Here is a 23,012-nt window from a genome sequence, read left to right on the forward strand (position 1 = left end):
CGCCCCCCAGGCCATGGGCTCCTGCGCAGCCGGAGCCTCCCCTACCAGCGCCGCCCCCTGCTGGGTGGCGCCTAGTCCCATCAACCGCCCAAGGGCTAAGAAGTGCGGGTGCACTGTGTGGGACTGGTGGGCAGCTCTGCCTGCAGCCCTGGTGCGGTATCCACCAGGTGAAGCCAGCTGGGCTCCTGGGTCTATTGAGGACTTGGAGAACTTTTATGTCTAGCTAAGGGATTGTAAATACACCAATCAGCACCCTGTGTCTAGCTCAAGGTTTGTAAATACACCAGTCAGTACTCTGTATCTAGCTAACCTAGTGTGGACTTGGAGAACTTTTCTGTCTAGCACTCTAGCTAAAGGATTGTAGATGCACCACTGGGCACTCTGTGTCTAGCTCAGGGTTCGTAAATGCACCAATCAGTACTTTGTGTCTAGCTCAGGGTTTGTAAATATACCAATCAGTACTCTGTGTCTAGGTAACCTAGTGGGGACTTGGAGAACTTTTCTGTCCAGCACTCTGTGTCTAGCTAAAGGATTGTGAATGCACCAATCAGCACTGTGTGTCTAGCTCAGGGATTGTAAATGCACCAATCAGCACTCTGCCAAAATAGACCAATCAGCTCTGTGTAAAATGGACCAGTCAGTTCTCTGTAAAATGGACCAATCAGCTCTCTGTAAGATGGACCAATCAGCAGGATGTGGGTGGGGTCAGATACTGGAATAAAAGCAGGCTGCACCAGCCAGCAGTGGCAAACGGCTTTGGTCTGTTTTGGGACTGTGGAAGCTTTGTTTTTTTGCTTTTTACAATGAATGTGGCTGGTGCTGGTTTTTTGGGTTTATGCTTCCTTTATGAAATGTGACACCACGAAGGTCTGCAGCTTAACTAATGAAGCCCACAAAACCACAAAGCCACTGAGAACAGCAGCTCCAGATGCACTGCCTTTAAGAGCTATAACACCGTGAAGGTCTGCAGCTTCACTCCTGTCAGCGAGACCATAAACCCACCAGAAGGAAGAAGCTCCAGACACATCTGAACGTCTGAAGGAACAAACTCTGGACACACCGTGTTTAAGAATTGTAACTTAACTCACTGCGAGGGTCTGCTACTTTCATTCTTTAAGTCAGTGAGACCAAGAACCCACCAATTCCGGACACAGAATTTCTGTCGCCTATAATAATGATTTCTTCTGTAATACCTGGTGAAGGCCCTGCTTGAGGCTGTTTAGTTAATTTTTTTTTTTAAAATATAAGTAGGAGGAGAATACTCTAAAGTGATGACAAAAAGTATGGTATAGCAAGCCGGGTGCGGTGGCTCATGCCTGTAATCCCAGCACTTTGGGAGGCCGAGGTGAACTCCTGAGGTCAGGAGTTCGAGACCAGCCTGGCCAACAGGGTGAAACCCCATCTCTACTAAAAATACAAAATTAGCCGGGCGTGGTGGTGCACACCTGTCATCCAAGCTACGTGGGAGGGCGAGACAGGAGAATCACGTGAACCTCGGAGGCAGAGGTTGTGGTGAGCTGAGATCACACCATTGCAGTTCAGCCTGGCAACAAGAGTGAAACTCCATCTTAAAGTATGTATAGTAAATCCATAAGTCAGTAACATATTTGCTTATCAAGTATAATGTAATGTATATAATTGTATATGCTATGCTTTTATCCTGCTGACAGCACAGGAGGTTTATTTACACCAGCATTATCAGAAACGTGAGTAACGTGTTGCACTAAGATGTTACACTATGACGTCATTAGGCGAAAGGTATTTTACAACTCTATTGTAATCTTAGGGGACTACTATTACATATGTGGTCCATCATTGTGTATGCCATAATGACAAAACATAGTTATGCAGTGTGTGCTTGACTGTGTGCTTGGATAAATGAGCAGAGGTCATTTAGGTGGCAACGGTGTAGACCAAAGTGTCCCAAACAAAGAGACTGGATAAGGGGCCAAGGATCACCGTAACAGAGGCCCTAGCATCTAGTTGTCTTTCTCAGTTTGTCTTTGATGGCCATGTAATAAAGGACAAGAAGATGGGGGGTAATCATCGACCCACCTCTGCTTGAGTCCTTATAATAGTCCTCTTGGAAAAAATTGACAATGCATGTCGTCTTTAAGCAACAGGTGGTTGGATTGACACTTTTGCTTTGACAAACCCACAAAGAAGAAAATAATTGACCTTCCAAGGACAGAAAGGGTGAGAATGGGACGCATACTAACATCAGCACCTAAACCCATGGTAACAGGGCAGAAAAATTGTAGAAGCAGCCCCTAATGAGGGGAACTCTTTGAGGGCATAACTCAGCACAACAGTTCTTGGCACTTTATGTAATAGCTGCTACTTCAGTGTCTTTGCCTGGTGGGCCTTTTATCACATTAAACAGGCAAGAGGACATCATAAATTCAAAGGGAGGAAAGAGGGAAAAAAGGAAGAAAAAGACTTAAATCTGGACAAACTAGGCTATGCAGGAAAAGCTGGTGTGTGTAGGGTACCTGGAATGTAGAATACGAAGGTTATCTCAAATTGTTGGTTCATCTCAATGGGGAAAAGATTAGTGGGATTCTATAGGTTATCTCTTCTAACATTCCACTTTTTGAGGCCCCAGGATTTACTTTAAACAGAGGAGGAAGAGGAGGAGTGAAGGGTAGAATTAGGAGCTAGTTTTGGCATAATGTCTTCCCCAGGTCACTCCCCAGTATTGACTTTCTCTGTATGTTGGATTTAGGAGGAGAACATCTTTTTCTTTGCCTGTATCCCAGGAATAGGAGCAACACATTTCTAAGAATAATGACTTGATCAAAGAGATTCGGGGACTCTAATCCCTTTCAGTTCAGATGTTTTAGAATAATTTTCATGCCTAAAGATGGTGAATTACTTTTATTACAGGTGGGAGCCACTGTGCCCAGCCAAAATATGTGATTTTATGTCTTCTAGGAAAATAGTGTAAAATTCAGCACTTTAAGGAGCTTTTGGTTTTCTAAATTATGTTTGACATATTATTGTTGACAAACAGGACTCTGATTAATCTCCAGGAAGCCATCACTATTATTGCGAGTTTAAAGGTTAAAGAACTGAGATTTAGGAAGAGTAACACTAAATAATCCTAGATTCTGATGATTTTTTAGGAAATAAATCTTTATATATATTTCTATTCTCACTATATATACACGCAATACAGTAGGCTAAACTCACACACACACACACACACACACACACACACACACACGGCTAAACATGCACCCCAGTTTGCCTAGAACAGTCTTGGTTCATGCCTCTTGTCCCAGTGTAATTATTAATAATATATACTTTCACCCTCAAAAATGACCCAGAGTAGGCCGGGCGCGGTGGCTTACGCCTGTAATCCCAGCACTTTGGGAGACTGAGGTGGGTGGATCACCTGAGGTCAGGAGTTTGAGACCAGCCTGGCCAACATGGTGAAACTGTGTCTCCACTAAAAATACAAACATTAGCTGGACGTGGTAGTGTGCGCCTATAGTCCTGGCTACTTGGGAGGCTGAGGCAGGAGAACTGCTTGAACTGGGAGGCAGAGGTTGCAGTGAGCTGAGATTGCACCACTGAACTCCCTCCCAGGTGACAGAGTGAGACTCCCATCTCAAAAACAAAAAACAAAAAAAAACAAAACAGAAACCCAAAACCAAAACAAATGACCAAATTTATGGCTGGGTGTGGTGGCTCACACCTGTAATTCTGGCACTTTGGGAGGCCCAGGCAAGAGGATCGCTTGAGCTCAGGAGTTTGAGACCAGCCTGGGCAGCATGGCAAGACCCTGTCTCTGCTAGAAATAAAAAAATTAGCTGAGCATGGTGGTGTGCACCTGTAATCCCAGCTATCTGGGAGGCTGAGGTGGGCGGATCGCTTGAACCCTGGAGATGCAGGCTGCAGTGGGCTGTGATTGTGCCACTGCACTCCAACCTGGATGACAGAGTGAGATCTTGTCTCAAATAAATAAATAAATAACCCAATTTAAGAAACAAATGATGCACTAGTCTATTTATAAGCCCCTTGGGTGTTGGATATAGAGACCTTGAGCACATGGATGGATGAGGGTTCTATCAAAAATGAACAGGGCTGGGCATGGTGGCTCACGCCTGTAATCCCGGCACTTTGGGAGGCCGAGGTGGGTGGATCACCAGAGGTCAGGAGTTTGAGGCCAGCCTGGCCAGCATGATGAAACTCTGTCTCTACTAAAAATACAAACATTAGCTGGGCATGGTGGCTTGTGCCTGTAGTCCCAGTTACTCGAGAGGCCGAGGCAGGAGAATCGCTTGAATGTGGGAGGAAGAGGTTGCATTGAGCCGAGATCGTGCCATTGCACTCCAGCCTGGGAAACAAGAGTGAAACTCTGTCTCAAAAAAAAAAAAAAAAAAAAAAAAAAAAAAAAAAAAAAAAAAAAAAAAAAAAAAAAAAGAACAGCCCTGTGGGTATGGCTGCCAGCCAAGAAGAGAGAAACAAGAAAGGGACAGAAGGCAGACCACCCAGCAGTAGGTTGAAGCCTATAGGGCAATCTAATATTACATTTGTGTCGATGTACTGTTATGATGTAAACTTGCACTGTGCTCCCATACCCTTTATTATAAAGCCAGCTGCACACATCAGTACCTCATGTGAGAGATGGTTCAGAAGTTAAAGGAAAAGGAGCTCTGTCCCGCATGTGGGTCAGCGTGGTGCATGAGGACAGAATAGCAGCACACGTAGGAGGGCAATATGACCCACCCAAAGCCGAGGCAGGAGTTCAGAGTGAGGGGCTCCTGAGAGAAGCATGAGCGACTCATTCCTTTTCCAGAATTACCAAAGACATTAGGTTATAGATACGTTGGTGGAAGTGGGTACACAAAGCTCCCACCCCATGTAAGATGGGATTTGAGGCAATTCATTAGAATCTCAATTTCTGCAGGATGTCAAATCTTGTTTTCTTCTCTGCCTTGATGGCTGCTGGATCCAAGTCTGGATCTGTCTACACTGAACATAGCACCTCACAGCATGCAACTCGGGTTCGAACTTCACTCTTGGCTCCATCTCTTCTCTTGTTTTGCCTCTGACCCAATTTCCTCATTCCCTTATTTTGAATTTTTAAAATGTATTGTACCATAATTTTTTATTAGCAACTTTGATTCCTTTTTTTTTTTGGAAGAGATGAACTCTTGCTCTGTTGCTCAGGCTAGGCTTGAACTCTTGGGCTCAAACATTATCTTCCTGCCTTAGCCTCCTGAGTAGCTGAGACTGCAGGTGCATGCCACTGTGCCTGGCTAACCTTAATTCATTTTTAAAAACCAAAGAAAACAAACATACACTCAAACGAGGTTTTCCAGAAAATTTCAGTTGCTTATTTTCCACTTAGTATTATTTTATTTTCTTTTTTTTTTCTGAGATGGAGTCTTGCTGTGTCTCCCAGGCTGTAGTGCAGTGGCACAATCTCGGCTCACCGCAGCCTCTGCCTCCTGGGTTCGACCAATTCTCCTGCCTCAGCCTCCCGAGTAGCTGGTATTACAGGCACACGCCACCATGCCAGGCTAATTTTTGTATTTTATTTTTAGTAGAGATAGGGTTTCACTATGTTGGCCAGGCTGGTGTTGAACTCCCGACCTTGTGATCTGCCCACCTTGACCTCCCAAAGTGCTGGGATTACAGGTGTGAGCCACGACACCTGGCCACTTTGTATTATTTACTATGTGTAATCATAATACTTTACTCTCTATTGAAATGACATGAGGCTGAGTTTCCCCGTGCACATGTGGTTTTTGTAAATGTCCTGAAATTCTTCCACAAAGCACCTATAGCGAAAACACAGTGAATTCTATTTGGACTGGAAATCTCACAGTGCAATGAGATATTGGCAATGGAAGTGAGAGGAAAGGGATGGTGACTGTTAGGAGAATAGGAGTGCAATAGGTAAGAGTGGTGGACCAGTTCATTTATTTGTTTGTTTATGGAGCTAAGGTAGGAGTCCAGATGCTGAGAACAACTTTCCTCGTCAACTAAGGCTTGGACTATTATGGAAGACAATAGGGATAACCTGGAGGGATAACTTGGAGGTGTTTCAAAAAGTACAAATTCACCACTGTAGCTGCAAATCTGGCCTTGTGAGACTAACTACAATGGCCTGAGCCCAAGTGAACTGAGTTTTTATTTGAGCCTACATGTTTTAGTCATTAGAAGAGTGCTGGAAATAATATCTCTGCATTATTCCCCTTATCAAAGATTGCTTCCCATCTTGAAAACATGTGACTATGTTTGACTGAGTGCCATTATCACTTATAAATGCTTAATAGATAGACAGGGCTCTACTAGTGCCAGAAACACAAGCTAAATATTTTGTTAGATTTTAAAGGAGAAAAGTGGAGAATGTAAACACTTCAGTACAAATCCATGACTCGTCTAAGAGAGCCAACTTTGGCATTTGGAGCCCCCCAGTCAAGAAACCTCCTGTACTCCCCCGGCCTCAGCAGGTACTGCCTCCCCCTGTAGTTGGGCATCTCGTACAGGATCCAGCTGCCCTCCAGCACATTGAGGGAGTGAATTTCAGTGAGATGGAAGCGGTCCTGAACAGAGAGACAGTCATCTGTGAGCTCTGACATTTGTCCCCTCAATTCATCTCTCTCGTAGATCTTCATTCTGTAAGTGCCAGAGTGCTGGAGTGGCAGACAGAAAAGCAAGAGTAAACGAACAAAAATAGTTGGATATTGAAGCTCCAGTCCCTACACCTCCCTGGCCACACCTGCCCAGAAGTTCTCCCAGGCCAAGTTTGCTTCTAGAACAACCACGTTGCAAAGTTAAGGAGCTTTCCCACCCCCAGTCACCCACTGCTGAGTCTAATGATTCATGGGCGGAGCTAGGTCTTCGGGAATTAAGATTTGCTTACAATAAAATTTATCACATCACTTTAGTCGCTGTTATTTGAGAAAGCCTTTCTCAAAGGAGAAAACAGTCATTGGAAAGCTAAGGGTCATATTACGTATATACAGAGAAAGGAAAATAAATCTTGGGACCCCAAAATCACTAAGCTAAAGGAAAAAGTCAAGCCCGGAACTGCTTAGGGCAAACCTGCCTCCCATTCTATTCAAAGTCACCCCTCTGAGGCTCACCTGAGACAAATGCATCTCTTATTGCTGCCTTTCCCCTACTGTTTATGCAAAGATGCGGATTCATCCAGCCAGACTAAATTGTGTATTTAGTGGAAAACTGATCAAGGACTCAAAAGAACCTTTTGTCTCTTATCTACGTTTTTTTTGAGACAGAGTTTCGCTCTTGTTGTCCAGGCTGGAGTACAATGGCACAATCTCAGCTCACTGCAGCCTCCACCTTCTGGGTTCCAGTGATTCTCCTGCCTCAGCCTCCCAGGTAGCTGGTATTACAGGCACGCACCACCACGCTCAGCTAATAGTTTGTATCTTTAGTAGAGACAGGGTTTTACTATGTTGGCCAGGCTGGTCTTGAACTCTGTCGTCAGGAGTTCAGGCAATCCACCCACCTCAGCCTCCCAAAGTGCTGGGATTACAGGGGTGAGTCACACGCCCTGCTCTGTCTCTTATCTACATCTAACCAGGAAGCCCCTACTTCCTGTCTTACCAGACTGAACCAATTTACATCTTACACATATTGATTGATGTCTCATGTCTCCCTAAAATGTATAAAAAGCAAACTGTACCCCCAACTACCTTGGGCACATGTCTCAGGACTTTCTAAGACTGTGTCATAGGTGCGTCCTCAACCTTGGCAAAATAAACTTTGTTTCTTTCTTTCTTTCTTTTTTTTTTTGAGATGGAGTTTTGTTTTTGTTGCCCAGGCTGGAGTGCAATGGTGTGATCTCAGCTCACCGCAACCTCTGCCTCCCGGGTTCAAGCATTTCTCCTGCCTCAGCCTCCCGAGTAGCTGGGATTACAGACATGCGCCACCATGCCCAGCTAATTTTGTATTTTTAGTAGCGGTTTCTCCATGTTAGTCAGGCTGGTCTCAAACTCCCGACCTCAGGTGATCCACCAGCCTTGGCCTCCCAAAAGTGCTGGGATTACAGGCGTGAGCCACCACGACCAGCCTTGGCAAAATAAACTTTCTAAATTGACTGAGACCTGTCTCAGATATTTGGGGTTCACTATTTTATGCACACACACACATCTATATTTGTTTCTTGAGACATGGCCTCCCTCTGTCACCTAGGCTGGAGTGCAGTGGCATGATCATGGGTCCCAGCCCCCTCAACCTCCTGGGCTCCAGTGACCCTCCCACCTCAGCCTCCTGAGTAGCTGGGACTACAGGCATGCACCACCACATCTGGCTAATTTTCAGTTCAAATTTTCTTTTCTTTTTTCTTTTTTTCTTTTTTTGAGACGGAATCTTGCTCTGTCACCCAGGCTGGAATGCAGTGGCACAATCTCGGCTCATTGCAACCTACTCTTCCTGGGTTCAAGCGATTCTCCTGCCTCAGCCTCCCAAGTAGCTGAGACTATAGGTGCGCACCACCACGCCCAGCTAATTTTTGTATTTTTAGAAGAGAGGGGTTTCGCCATATTGGCCAGGGTGGTCTTGAACTCCTGACCTCCTGACCTCGGCTTCCCAAAGTGCTGGGATTACAGGCGTGAGCCACCGCACCCGGCCTTCGGTTCAAATTTCAACCTATCTGACTTTTAAGCTTCCTTTCTAGCCTCCTGCTTTCAACTTACTTATTTCCCTCAGCAGCAAGTATCACCTTCATTTAAGTTCTGTTTTTATGACACTGTATCGCGTGCCTCCCACATGCCACAATTCTAAGAACTCTGCAGTCACTCCTCAGAATATATGGAATCTCAAACTTACTTTCAGATTTGGTCTTTTCTCTAATTTATACCTCTAAGTAAGCTAATAGGTACTGACCATTAAATTAGAATAGAAATCAGAAGACAGGATCCTATCTTCTCAGGAGGAATAATTAAATAGAAAAGTAAGACAAAGCAATCAAAAGGTGGTGGTGGTGGTGGTGGTTGTTGTTTGAGATAGAGTCTTGCTTTGTCGCCAGGCTGGAGTGCAGTGGCACGATCTCGGCTCACTGCAACCTGCACCTCCCAGGTTCAAGCAATTCTCCTGCCTCAGCCGCCTGAGTAGCTGATATTACAGGCGCACACCACCACACCCAGCTAATTTCTGTATTTTTAGTAGAGATGGAGTTTCACCATGTTGACCTGTCCTTGTAGAGATCAAAGAGTTTTGATATCTTGACCTTGTGATCTGCTGCCCTTGGCCTCCCAAAGTGCTGGGGTTACAGGTGTGAGCCACCGTGCTGAGCCGCGAAAGTATTTTTTAATCAATTACACCGTCCCAGGTTATATTTATACATTTTGATATATTTGATTTCTGACTTGATATGGCTTGAAATGAACATTTAATACATTTTATCTTGAATAGATGGTAAATTTAGTCTCCTCCATGTCCTGCTTTTTCTTAATTAGTGTTTGCTTTTTCAGCTTTTTGATTATGTTTAAAATATAAAATCTGGGAGTGTATGATTTTTAAAAAACCAACACAGAGTTCATGAAGAATGGCTTCCCATCTGAGACACCCTTCTAAACTGGCCTGCATGTACTGTGTCACTTCCATTTTCTGTCCTCTAGTTAGAAATATTAGGTTTAAGAATAATGTGATTAAATAGGCCGAATGTGGTGGTTCACACCTGTAATCCCAGCACTTTGGGAGGCCGAGATGGGCAGATCACTTGAGGCCAGGAGTTCGAGATCAGCCTGTGCAACATGGTGAAACCCTGTCTCTACTACAAATACAAAAAGTAGCCGGGCGTGGTGGTGCATGCCTGTAATTCCAACTACTCGGGAGGCTGAGGCAGGAGAATTGCTTGAACCTGGGAGGCAGAAGTTGCAGTGAGCTGAGATCACGCCACTGCACTCCAGCCTGGGGGACAAAGCGGGACTCCGTCTCAAGAAAAAAAAAAGAATAATATCATTAAATAGCTTTTATTTCCCAAAAGATGGAAGGCAAAGACAGAGCCACACTCACCGGGGGGATAAGGTGGCAGGAGCGGATGGAGTCGCTGAGGCCCATCCATTGCTGGTAGTCGGGGTACTCCCCTCGCCGCAGGAAGTACTGGTGGCCCTGGCAGTTGGGGCGCTCATAGATCATCCAGCAGCCGCTCTCCACCCGGATGGAGTTGCAGCGGCTGAAATAGGGTTGTAGGTTGGGGCAGTCAGTGGTGCATTCGTAGCTGCGGCCCTGGAAGGCCCTGTCCTCGTAGAAGGTGATCTGCAAAATGGAAGATACGGGAGCATGGAGTGATTGGCCCCCACTGAGGCCACTGCATTAGGGCCAAGGCTGAGCATCCGGTACCGAGGACTTACCTTTCCCATTTTGAAGGAAGCAAGCAGATGTTTTCTGGTTGCTGTGTGGGAGTGGGGGAATGTCACTGTATATATAGCAGCCCTGACTGCTGCCTCCACAGGAAATCACACAAAAGGGCCCATTACGGTGAGTAAGGGGATTTGCAAGCTCGTCCCTCTCCCTCCCCCGGTCACTGGGGTTGGCTGAATGGTTTACTCTCATTCTTTCTGGTAGGTTCGGGTTGTTCTAATTCACTAAAGCTGTTGTTGCCATTGAAATGAATAGAGTACACTTTTAGTTGAGCAAAAGGATGGGCGAAATTCTGTCTCTGTGCTTTTCTTTTACAGTTTACTCTGCTTAATTGACTTCTCAAAGGCCATTAAACTAAGTAATGAATTCTACTCAGGGACGGGTGGGTGTTGTGTGTGTGTGTGTGTGTGTGTGCGTGTGCGTGTGTGTTTTAGTTTTAAAAGTCAGAATTTAAATAATAAGCAATCTTAAGAGGAAATCAAGTGAAGTAATTTGTGAAACTGCGTTAAAAACCATAAAGCTCAGTTCAAATTCAAAATTCTGTGATCAGTCAGACGAGGTGGCGCACACCTATAATCCCAGCACTTTGGGAGGCTGAGGCAGGTGGATTGCTTGAACTCAGGAGTTAGAGACCAGCCTAGGTAACATGGTGAGACCCCGTTTCTACAACAAATACAAAAATTATCCCGGCATAGTGGCGCATACCTGTAGTTCCAGCTACTTGGGAGACTGAGGTGAGAGGATCGCTTAAGCTCAGGAGGTTGAGGTTGCAGTGAGCCGTGATTGCACCACTGGACTCCAGCCTGAGCAACAGAGCAAGACCCTGTCTCAAAAAAAAAAAAAAAAAAAATCTGTGATCATCATTGTTGGTATCTGGGGGCTTGTCTTGAATAAAACTGATACTTGCCTGGAATTTTATAGGCTTCTGGGGGCTGGGGTATTACTTCTTGTTCGTTTCTACCCCTGAGCCCTAGAGCAGAGGAGTGGCACATTTCAGGCCCTCAATACTTGGCTCTGACATGGACAAAAACAGATAATTGTGGCTTTTTTCCCCCTTTCAGATCTTCCTAAGGGCCTAAATCCCTCCTTCTGCTGGTGGCTGTCCAGAGTCCTGCCTGCTGTTTGGTGTCCCTGCTCTGCCTCAAATGTTATCACTAAGTGGCTGATTGGTCTTCTCAAGGCATGGGACCAAAAGGGCTCAGAGTTGGTCCCTATTGCTGGCAGATTGGACATTCTACGGTGGAAATGGCTGGATTAGCCTTAATAAGTAGGAGTTAGTGCATAGCCTTCATCCATACCACTATGAACGCTCTGTTAGTGAGCTGACTGCCAGTAGTAGGGTACCCGACTGATGGCAGAGGCTGACTGGTATCAAATGACCACATCATTCTGTCTACTTGGTTGTTTAGTACCTCTTCAATGGTGGATGCCCTACAATGGGCCTTCACATGGGATACAACTATCTTCGCCATTTGTGCTGACTCCCATATCTGCCTGCACATTCCTCTACCCCAGACCTTCTTGTCCCTAATCTTCATCTTTCTCCTTCCAGGCCCTGGACCAGCCAGCCAAGCCACACGTTACTGCTCAGTAATTCCATATATGCTTGACCTCGGGCTACTTTTCTTTTCTGTGTGCGCAGCCAGGTGCACTGCCTCAAGGTTGCCTTTTGGGAGAATTTCCCTCACTACTGTCTTGAGGGTGGCTCCTCAGTGAGCTATTCTGCAGCAGCATTCTATTTGGGGCTTGCACCCAAATGCCATGCCAATTTATTAGTGTGTCAAGCTCAGCCTTCCCCAACTCTATCAGCTGGTCAGAAGGGACCCCTGCAGGCAGTTATAACTGTGAGCTGAGAGAGAGCTATTGCAATAATGGTGACCTCATCCGATCCCACAGGGAAGGCTAGGGCTAGAGTTGTCAGGAAGTTAGGCAAGTGGACTGGGAATCTGTGCCTCTGCATTGACCAGTAATTTCATGTGGGCTGCTGCCATGGAGAAGTGTAACTTTGGGCAAGGCAGCTTCCTCCAGCAGAGGAAAATTCTTGGAGACAAACTCGCTTTACGCTGTCAATATCTGGGAGAAGGAGTGCTTCAGTTCACAGTGGAAGTCCAGGCAGCACCACAGTGTCCACTACAAGAAGAAAATAAAGCTGAGATAACTGCAGTTAACATTTTGATATTTTATCATCCCAGCTTTTTTATATGTCAAACCCATGTGTGGTTGTACAGTATTATTTATACTATGTAGCATTCTCTTGTTTTCTTCTAAGTCATCTTTCAAATAAAGTGATAGTAGTACTGATTAAGGTGATCACATTTAGCCTTTTAATAACTTTTTTTTTTTTTTTTGGTGAAGAGAAACTGAATGAAAAATCGTTCTAGACTCTCTATTGGTTAGCTATACCCATGCTTGAGGTCTAGTCAGTATTCAGGAGGATATCATTCAGCCAGTGGACTCACTAAAACAATGTAAACCATCCTTATGTGCTGAAAGTTCTAACTCTTAAAGAGACCAAATTAACAACCCTGTTTTATGTAAGACCTGACATATTCAGTGTGATTCATAGGTTACCATTTGAGGAGGATGATGAACTATCATGTAGTGAGCATTGATCTGATTTAAAATTACCCAGATTTTAGGCCGGGCGCAGTGGCTCAAGCCTGTAATCCTAGCACTTTGGGAGGCCGAGACGGGTGTATCACGAGGTCAGGAGATCAAGACCATCCTGGCTAACACGTTGAAACCCCATCTCTACTAAAAGATACAAAAAACTAGCTGGGCGAGGTGGCAGGCGCCTGTAGTCCCAGCTACTCGGGAGGCTGAGGCAGGAGAATGGCGTGAACCCGGGAGGCGGAGCTTGCAGTGAGCTGAGATCCGGCCACTGCACTCCAGCCTGGGCAACAGAGCGAGACTCTGTCTCAAAAAAAAAAAAAAAAGTTACCCAGATTTTTATCTGTAGTATGATGATTAAGTAATTTAGGACCCTGGAGAAACATCCTTTAAGTCATACAAATTAAACCAATCTCTGGTTCTGATATGTAGAAGAATCAGTAATCCTATGAAAAAAAGATAAAATAAGTATTAGGAACACAAAGTCAAAATCTCATTGATACTAATAGAGGAAATTTAAGGATTAAACATTTTAGCATCAGTTGGGACTCTTCTTGAAGGGCTCACTTTGACATTTGTCTTCCCCTAGTGGTGAAATTCCTGTTTTCTTTGGAGCCTCAGTAGGAATTTTCTCCCCTACAGTTGGGCATCTCACAGAAGAGTCAGCGTCTTTTATAGGTCTAGGGATGGGGAGAAGATATCCTTGAGATGAACTAATCATGGATGTGGAAATAGTCTTCAGGGAGCTCCAACATGAGACCTCCTTACCTGGTACTGGGAGCTGGTCACCTTTGAAAAATGAAAAAGAAGATGAGAAATAAAAGAGAAGAAAGAAGAAATTAGTGCATGATCTTGTTATTATGGCTTCATAAGATCTTATATAATGTATAAAAGCCTAACTGAAGATAAAATTTGTTCAGTGCTTAGATCACACAAATCAGAGAGCCTGCCTTTGACTTGGAATGTTAATGAGCATTATAATTCAGGCACATTAATGAGCATTATAATTCAAAGAGCAGAATTACCTGTAATTAACCTGGATTTTCACCATAGTTTGTGCAAGTAGATAGCCACTTTCTCCCCACTTCTCACGAGACTGGTGGCTTCCTCTTCTGGCAGGGGGTAGGGGCCCTAATATCCTATGGGCCCCAAAGAGCCTGTCAGCCCCACAGTTTCTAGGTGTAGGGAAGCTGGTGTTCCCAGAGACCTGTGAATAGCTGATACTGTCAATCCAGGCAACTTGTGTATTTCTCCCACTGACTCATGCTACCTTCCAAAAAGGGAAATCTATAGTGGCTAGGGGTCCCTCTCTTGGAACAGAACCTACACAGTATCCAGTAGATACCCAGGCCCTCGCGTGACTCTCCGTGGCCAGATAAACAGTATGGAGTGCTTATAGACTGGCTTTGGCCCATTCCTTAACCTATCCCATGTGATATTGAAGAATTTGTTCCAACCTCCTGCACAACTAGTGACAGCCCTAAACAAGCCTTGAGGCAAATTGTTATATTGAGACTATTGGAGAATCAAATTAAATACTTAGAAATAAAATGTTGGTTCAAGAGGTTGGTGAAAGAGCCTCATCTGCTGTTTCCAAAGTCATGGAAATGTCTGGGCCTTGAACTCAAGTCCTCTCAGTTGCATAGTCAGCTTCTGCTATGAGAGTATAGGCACCTAGGCTGGTTAGAGTTGTAGGAGGGGAGAGTGATAGTTTCAGGGCCTGCACCATAGCTTGGTGGAGAAGCCAACACTTGAAAACAATACCACTTATGACAGCCTATCCCGCTTGTCCTGTGGTCTGGATTTCACACTGCTTCCTCTAAAAAAATTTTTTTTCATCACAATACCAAAACACACTGGGAAATTGTTGACTAGGCACTATTTGTGGAGAATACACTCAGGGGAGCAATAGCTACACACATCCACTAACTTCTACAGTTTCTGTAACTGCTTGTGAAAAGTCATTTAACTCCCCCAAGCCTCAGTTTCCCCATTTATTACATAGGAATAACAATGAAAATCAGATGAGACAATGGATTTAAAGACATATGACAAATTGTAAAGTATTGCCAATGATTTTAAAAATCATGTCATACATACTGTTAAAGAAAAATTATCACACTTGTTAAAGTGGTAAGGCAGACTATTCAGAGAGGGCCATGGAGCTGGGAATAGGGATCATTGCAATGGGGCTTTGCAGTGGGGAAGAGAGATTGTATTCAACTCTGACTCCAAAAAGGACAAATGGGTATTTACAACCTAGGAGTGGGGTCACGGGCAGTGGATGGAAAATTACTAAGAGGAAACACCAAGGGTAAGGAGTTTCTAGCTAAATTGACTTGGTAGAGTTATTGCTGAAGGACGACCAAGGTGTTCAGATACCAAGGGTGGGAAATATTCACTAAAATAATTAAGGAAGATTCTCGACCAAACTGGATTCTATAAGGACAAAAAGGGAAGCCCAAGGTTGGACCTAGTCAAACAAAGGACTCCGAGAAGACTGACCATAATATTGGTAAAAGGGGAGACTATATTAGTCTGTTCTCACACTGCTATAAAGAACTACCTGAGACTGGGTAATTTATGAAGGAAAGAGGTTTAATTGACTCACACTTCCACAGACAGTACAGGAAGCAAGGCCAGTAGGCTTCAGGAAACTTAAACAACCGTGACGGAAGGCAAAAGGGAAGCAAGCACATCTTACCATGGTGGAGCAAGAGAGAGAGTGAAGGGGAAAGTGCCACACCCTTTCAAACAACCAGATCTAACTCACTATCACAAGAACAGCAAGGGGGAAGTTCACCCCCATGATTCCATCACCTCCCACCAGGCTCTTCCCCTGACACACAGGGATTACAATTTGAGATGAGTCTCAGGTGGTGACACAGAGCCAAACCATATCAGAGTCTTTGTCAGTATTTTAATAAATGCTAAAGATGATAATATTAATAGCCTTGCTACATCAATTAATAGTATTTCTAGAATTAAAAACAAAAATCACATCTCAATAAAGGCAGAAAAAGCTTTTGATAAAATCCAACATCCCTTCATAATAAAAACTCTCAACAGACTAGGCATCAAAGGAACATATGTCAAAATAATAAGAGCTATCTATGACAGATCCATAGCCAATATCATACTGAATGGGCAAAAGCTGGAACTATTCCCCTTGAGAGCTGGAATAAGACAAGGATGCCCTCTCTCCCCACTCCTATTCAGTATAGTACTGGAAGTCCTAACCAAAGCAATTAGGCAAGAGAAAGAAAGAAAAGGCGTCTGTATTAGTCTGTTCTCATGCTGTTAATAAAGACATACCTGAGCCTGGGTAATTTATAAAGGAAAGAGGGTTAATTGACTCACAGTTCCACATGGCTGGGGAGGCCCCTCAATGATGGCTGAAGGCAAATGAGCAAAGTCACATCTTACAGAGCGGTAGGCAAGAGAGAGCTTGTGCAGGGGAACTCCCATTTATGAGACCATCAGATCTCATGAGACTTATTCACTATCATGAGAGCAGTATGGCAAAAAGTGGCCTCTACCTGGCCCCACCCTTGACATATGGGGATTATTACAACCCAAGGTGAGATTTGAGTGGGGACACAGCAAAACCGTATCAGCATCCAAATAGGGAAAGAAGTCATACTATTTCTCTTCACTGATGATATAATTCTATACTTAAAAAACCCTAAAGACTCCTCTAAAGGCGACTAGAATTGATGAATGATTTCAGTAGGGTTTCAGAATAGAAAATCAATATACAAAAATCAGTAGCACTTCTGCACACCAATAACATCCAGGCTGAGAGTAAAATCAAGAACACAACCCCATTTACAATAGCCACAAAGAAAATGAAATACCTATGAATACAGCTAACCAAGGAGGTAAAATATCTTTATAATAAGGGAAACTACAAAACACTACTGAAAGAAATCAGAGATGACACAAATAAATGGAAAAATATTCTATGATCATGGATTAGAAGAATCAATATTGTTCAAATGGCCATACCGCCCAAAGAAATTCCTACCAAACTACCAATGTCATTCTTCACGTTATTAGAAAAAAAGTATTCTAAAATTCATATGGAACCAAAAAAAAAAAAAAAAAAACCAAATAGCCAAAGCAATCCTAAGCAAAAAGAACAAAGCCAGAGGCATCACACTACTCAACTTCAAACTATATATACTTTTAGGCTACAGTAACCAAAATATCATGATACAGGTACAAAAACAGATGCATAGACCAGTGGAACAGAATAGAAAACTCAGAAATAAAACTGCACACCTACAACCATCTGATCTCCAACAAGACTGACAAAAACAAGCAATGGGAAAAGCATTCCCTATTCAATAAATAGTTCTGGGATAACTGGCTAGACATACGCAGAAGATTGAAACTGGACCCTTACCTTTTACCATATAAAAAAAGTAACTCAAGAAGGATTAAAGATTTAAATGTAAGACCCCAAAATACGAAATTCTGGAAGAAAATCTAGGAAATACCTTTTTCAACATTGGCTTTGGCAAAGAATTTTGGCTAAGTCCCCAAAAGCAACTGCAACAAAAACAAAAATTGACACGTGGGACTTAATTAAACTGAAGAGCTTCTGCACAACAAAAGCAAATATCAACAAAGTAAACAGACAACCTACAGAATGGGAGAAATTATTTGCAAATTATGCATCTAACAAAGGTCTAATATCCACAATCTATAAGGAACTTAAACAGTTCAACAAGCAGAAAAAAACAAATAAGGTCATTAAAAAATGGGCAAAGGACGTGAGCAGACATTTCTCAAAAGAAGACATACAAGTGACCAACAAATATATGAACAAATGCTCATCATTACTAATCAGAAAAATGCAAATGAAAACCACAATGAGATACCATCTCACACTAGTCAGAATGGCTATTATCAAAAAGCCAAGAAACAACAGATGCTGGTAGGCTATGGAGAAAAGGGAACAGTTATACACTGTTGGTGGGTTGTAAATTAGTTCAGCCACTGTGGAAACCAGATTGGAAACTTCTCAAAGAACCTAAAACAGAGCTACCATTCAACTCAGCAATCCCATTACTGTGTATATTCCCAAAGGAAAATAGACCATCATACCAAAAAGACACACACACACTCGTATGTTCATCACCATGCTGTTCATGATAGCAAAGACATGGAATCAACCTACGTGCCCATAAATGGTGTATTGGATAAAAATATGTGGTACATATACACTATGGAATACTACACAGCCATAAAAACAAAAAATTCTTTCCATTGCAGCAACAATGGATGGGACTGGAGGCCATAATCTCAAGGGAACAGAAAACCATATCCCACATGTTCTCTCTTATAAGTGGGAGCTAAACCTTGAAAACACATTAAACATGGGAACAATAGACACTGTGGACTACTAGAGGGGGTAGGGAGGAAGGGGTGTGTGGACTGAAAAACTACCTATTGGGTACTATGCTCACTACCTGGGTGTAACATACCTATGTAACAAAGCTGTACATATACCCTCTGTATCTAAAGTAAAAGTTGAAATTTTAAAAAAATTTTAAAAAATACGTGTTTCTATACGTTTTTTTTTTTTTTTAAAGTAGAGACAGGGTCTCTCTATGTTGGACAGGGATCAAACTCCTGGCCTCAACTGACTTTACTGCCTCAGCCTCCCAAAGTGCTAGGATTATAGGCGTGAACCACTGTGCCTGGCCTGTTTCTGGGCTCTGCCATACTGCCTACACTTTGGTTTATGGTATAGAGACTAAATGTGATCAATGGATAATTTCATTTTTTTTTTCTTTTGAGACAGGGTCTCACTCTGTTGTCCATGCTGGAGTGCAGTGGCACAACCAAAGCTGAGCCTCGACCTCCTGAGCTCAAATGGTCCTTCCATCTAGTCTCCCGAGTAGCTGGGAATACAGACATGCATCACCACACCCAGCTAATTTTTATTTTTGTTGAGATGGCGTTTCACCATTTGCTTAGGCTGATCTCGAACTCCTGGGTCTTGCCCTCCTTGGCCTCCCAAAGTGTCGAGATTACAGGCGTGAGCCACAACTCCCGGATGGATAATTTCATATATTGGAACACTTTTGTTTAATTTAGCAAAGATCTTTTGTTTGGTAATTTTGATATCATAGTCAATGATGACTATGAGGAAGAGTAACCTATGTGGGGACTGTGCAGTCTGAGCAGATGGAGTTGTTGAAGTCCACCTGTGCTGGTGGTTGATGTATCTGCCCCAGCAGAGCGTCCAGCCCTTGCTGTCCACCTGTATACACCAGGTTGCCGCAGCTGAAGCAGGACTGCAGATCAGAGTGGTCACTGTTGCACTCACAAGTGGTCATTTGCAATAGAATATGCCAAGAGTGGGGAAATCCTCCCCAGAACACGTTACCATGAGTTCATGACAAGACCCTGTTCTAAAGTCATCTCACTGTGGCCAAAGGACTGAGGATACAAAAGCCAGGGCTGTTCATCAGCTGTAACAGAGACTTGGGAAAGAGAGAGAGAGAGAGAGTGTGTGTGTGTGCGCGCGCGCGCGCTTGTGCATATTTTAAGTTTTATTCTTCATTGTGTTAAAGCTGTGTATCCTTTCTATAATAGCGCTTTGGAGGTCTTTGAAGCATTGGAAAAGTCCTCATCCTCACTGTTTTATTGAACTTTTGTGGTTAAGTACAGAAGCAGTGAGAGTAGACAAAATTCACCCTGAAAACTGTGGGTATATCTGATTTAAAATTTTGGCAGCCAAGAAGGGCGAACCAGGGAGACTTTTTTTCTTGTTTTGCCTTCTAGATTCAGGGTGTCCATGAAAATTTGGGCCTGCGGATGGGAGTTGTTCCCTAAGCCTAGAAAGAACACCTTCCCTTCCCCTAAAGCTTGCCAAATCCCGTCCAATCTTCAAGGCCGTCTAGGGTCCTTTTCCTAGGAAATCGCTTCTCAGATCCAGCCCTTACTCATCTCTCCTTTCTCTGAACATCAGCATCACCTAATCACTGCTCAACTTCTTTTAAATATTGTCTTCCTCATGCAGTTTCTCCTTTTCCAGGTTTATTCTCTTCAAAAGGGTTTCAAGGATAAGGATCATGCCACACTTCTCTATTCCTGATAATTACTTATTAATTAATTGGACAGATAAATAAAGCCCTGGTGATTCCTATTCTATTCTGGAAAACAATTACTCTCCCATATGAGGTCACCCCATGTCAAGTTCAAAAACACAGAAGCCACAAATGTGGACTTTCTCCTGCTCACTCCTCTATCCACTGCTTCTGATACTCTCCTTTCAGTTCTGTCCAGTCCCTGGTGACCTGGAAAGCCTGAAGGTAAATAAAAATGACACAGAAGCCTGGCCAGCTGGTGTAGACAGACCATGTGGCGACATCCCTGGGAGGTAGAGGCAGCTAGGATGGGTAAGCACACAACCAGGGCTGTCAGAGTAAGGCCTCAGAACTTACCTTGCATGGCTAATGTAGAGGGACAGGAGAGGTGGGCTGACCGAGAGTGTGAAAATGAAAAAGAAAAGGTGATAAGCAGCATTTTTGTGAAGGGAAATAATGAAAGAGATTCCCAGCCACTTCCTTGTATTTTAGAAGATGAATTGGTCCATGGAATGAGACATTGGGTCTTGAACGCAGCAGAACATGCTTTATTGACTGATAATATCTCTTTGTGCTATTAGAATGGGGAAGGAAGACAATGCTGGAGCCTTTTATCACAAGGATTTGAACACTGAGTTTAACTCTAAAGTTATACACAAGCTTTTTTCCTTTGAAAATAAGTACAAAACTTTCTTTAAAAAGACAGGCCTTATTTAAATCAGTTTTAAATCTTAAAAACTTACTTAAAAAAGACAGGCCTTATTTAAATCAGAAAAATTCACCTCTTTAAGGCCCTCTAGAATGGTTAATATAAGCTTGTATATCAAAATATTTGAATGGATCTAACAAAACTTTGACTTTTTCCAAAAACAGTCATTCCATTCAGAAGCCATTAAAGTTAACTGAGGTCTTTTAGAGGCCTCAGTGGAAAAGTTCATTACCTTTCTCCCCTCCCCACACAAATACTGTAGTTTATAATCTGATTTTTCCTATAGCTTTTGCAGACTTCTTTTCCTGGCTCTCTGGTAACCAGCTATATGTCTTCCATATGAAGCCTCCTGAGTTCATCAGTACATCATTGCATCATTGACACGACCCTGCTGAACTATGCCACATCTGCCTTTGCTTAAGTGGGTAGGACTGAACCTGCAGCAAACTTTGGAGAACTCATTTGGCTCACAATGATAAAAATAATAACACTTAATAATAGCCTACTGTATCATGAGTGTCTAGTATGTTCCAGACATCGTACTAGGAATCTTATACAAGCTGCATCATGTAGTGAACTCAGCCCAATTAACACCAGGACTACCCCTAATATTTGAGCGATATTATGCCTAGAGCATAAATAGAGCCCCTACCTACTCCATGAAGTACCCTCCTTTCTTCCCACTCTCTCACATGTCCAAGTTCTATCCATATGCCCCCTCCTCAAACAGCGGCCTGTGGCTACCAGTGTGCCAGGGAGGATAGGCCTAGTGAAGACTCCCTCTTAAGTCTCGGAAGTGAGCTTGCATCTAAGTGGAGGGAATTTTGAAGATCCAGGTATAAAGAGTGTGGTCTAGAAGGAGAGGTGTGGGGACATCCCATGACCCCACAGATTCCTGCCCCACTGGGAAGAGTTCAGCTAGAGGAAGCCAGAGGGAAGTTCTCTGAAGCACTCAGTCCAGTCTGGGCGTCGTGGTCACTGGGGAAAAACGAATCCGAAAGGTACAAATAGCTAGTGAGTGAAAGAACTGGGAATAGAACTCAAGTCTGTCTGCTTCAAGGGCTAAGCTAATTATCTCTTGTACACTGATGGTTTGTTTAGATGTTATCTCTTCAGGTGTGCGTATCTTATATCTTCTCTAAATTATACACTTGTCATAGTAGGTCCTTTGTCATGCTTTTTTTTTTTTTATTTCCACAAGGTCTGCACCCAAATAACCTGTTCAATCCCTATCAATTCTGTGCATCTTGGACTTTAACAGGAATTCCAATATATTCTAGTGGATTGGCCAATTGATTAATTGGTGGAAGGCTGATTTCTTTTCCTTTTGTTTTTTGTTTTTTGAGGGTCTCACTCTGTCATTCAGGCTGGAGCATAGTGGCATGACCACAGCTCACTGCAACCTCTACTTCCTGGGCTCAAGTGGTCCTCCCACCTTAGCCTCCTGGGTAGCTGGGACTACAGGTGTGTGCCACCACACTCGACTAATTTTTTGTATTTTTTGTTAGAGACAGGGTTTTGCCATGTTCCCCAGGCTGGTCTCAAATTCCTGGGCTCAAGTAATCCACCAGACTCAGCCTCCCAAAGCGTTAGGATTACAGGCATCAGCCACTGCATCTGTCCCTGAGTTAATTTTTATGTATGGTGTGAGATAGGGGTCCAGTTTCATTTTGCATGTGGATATGCAGTAATCCCAGCACTGTTTATTTAAAAGATTATTTATTCCCCATTGAATGGTCTTAGTACGTTTGTCAAAGATCAGTTGATAAGTCTCCACCCAGGGGTATGTAAAATTAAAAAAAAATCAGTTGAACATAGACATACAGGTTTACTTCTAAACTCACAATTCTAGTCCATCTGTCTATATGTCTATCCTTATGCTAGTACCTCACTATCTTGATTACCATTGTTTTGTGGTAAATTTTTAAAGTGGGAAGTGTGAATGTTCCTGCTTTTTGTTCTTTCTCAAGGCCTCCCAAAATGCAGGGATTATAGGCGTGAGCCACTGCACCCAGCCAGAGTCTTCAATAATTTAGTCTTGATAAAAATTCTTATTAGAGTCCAACACGAAGATGACCACATTGTGATACTGAATTTGGGAAGACACTGTGGATACATTAAATTCTTACATTTGCATAATAATTTAAAGATAACAAAATTTGCTCACAATCTTTTCCCATCATTTCATTGTAATTATCCTGAGATTTAGTGAAGCAGGAATTTATTATCACTTACAGTTTTCA

At 43.2% G+C, this 23,012-nt stretch overlaps 1 protein-coding gene and 1 long non-coding RNA gene across 3 annotated transcripts in view; one reads left to right on the top strand and one right to left on the bottom strand.

Moving 5' to 3' along the window:
- The window catches only part of LOC105549392, a 36,744-nt gene extending 15,473 nt beyond the window's left edge, over positions 1-21,271 (top strand). Inside the window, exon 3 of the long non-coding RNA XR_001007536.1 lies at positions 21,056-21,271. This is a non-coding gene — a long non-coding RNA (uncharacterized LOC105549392). The remainder of the gene's footprint in view (positions 1-21,055) is intronic.
- CRYGB (crystallin, gamma B) lies at positions 6,310-10,388 on the bottom strand. 2 transcript variants are annotated; one of them, XM_011993905.1, is made up of 3 exons: positions 10,338-10,388; positions 10,000-10,242; positions 6,310-6,650 (listed from the first exon to the last, which is right to left on the bottom strand). In XM_011993905.1, exons 1-3 carry the CDS (start codon positions 10,344-10,346, stop codon positions 6,375-6,377), a joined length of 528 nt encoding a protein of 175 aa, XP_011849295.1. In that variant the 5' UTR covers positions 10,347-10,388; the 3' UTR covers positions 6,310-6,374. The 2 variants fall into 2 exon arrangements, with proteins under 2 accessions (XP_011849295.1, XP_011849293.1); XM_011993903.1 differs by having other exon boundaries at positions 9,994-10,242; positions 10,338-10,346.
- Positions 21,272-23,012: the final 1,741 nt, after the last annotated feature.

This window comes from Mandrillus leucophaeus, unplaced genomic scaffold, assembly GCF_000951045.1.
Source record: "Mandrillus leucophaeus isolate KB7577 unplaced genomic scaffold, Mleu.le_1.0 Scaffold436, whole genome shotgun sequence".
Classification (NCBI taxonomy): domain Eukaryota; kingdom Metazoa; phylum Chordata; class Mammalia; order Primates; family Cercopithecidae; genus Mandrillus; species Mandrillus leucophaeus.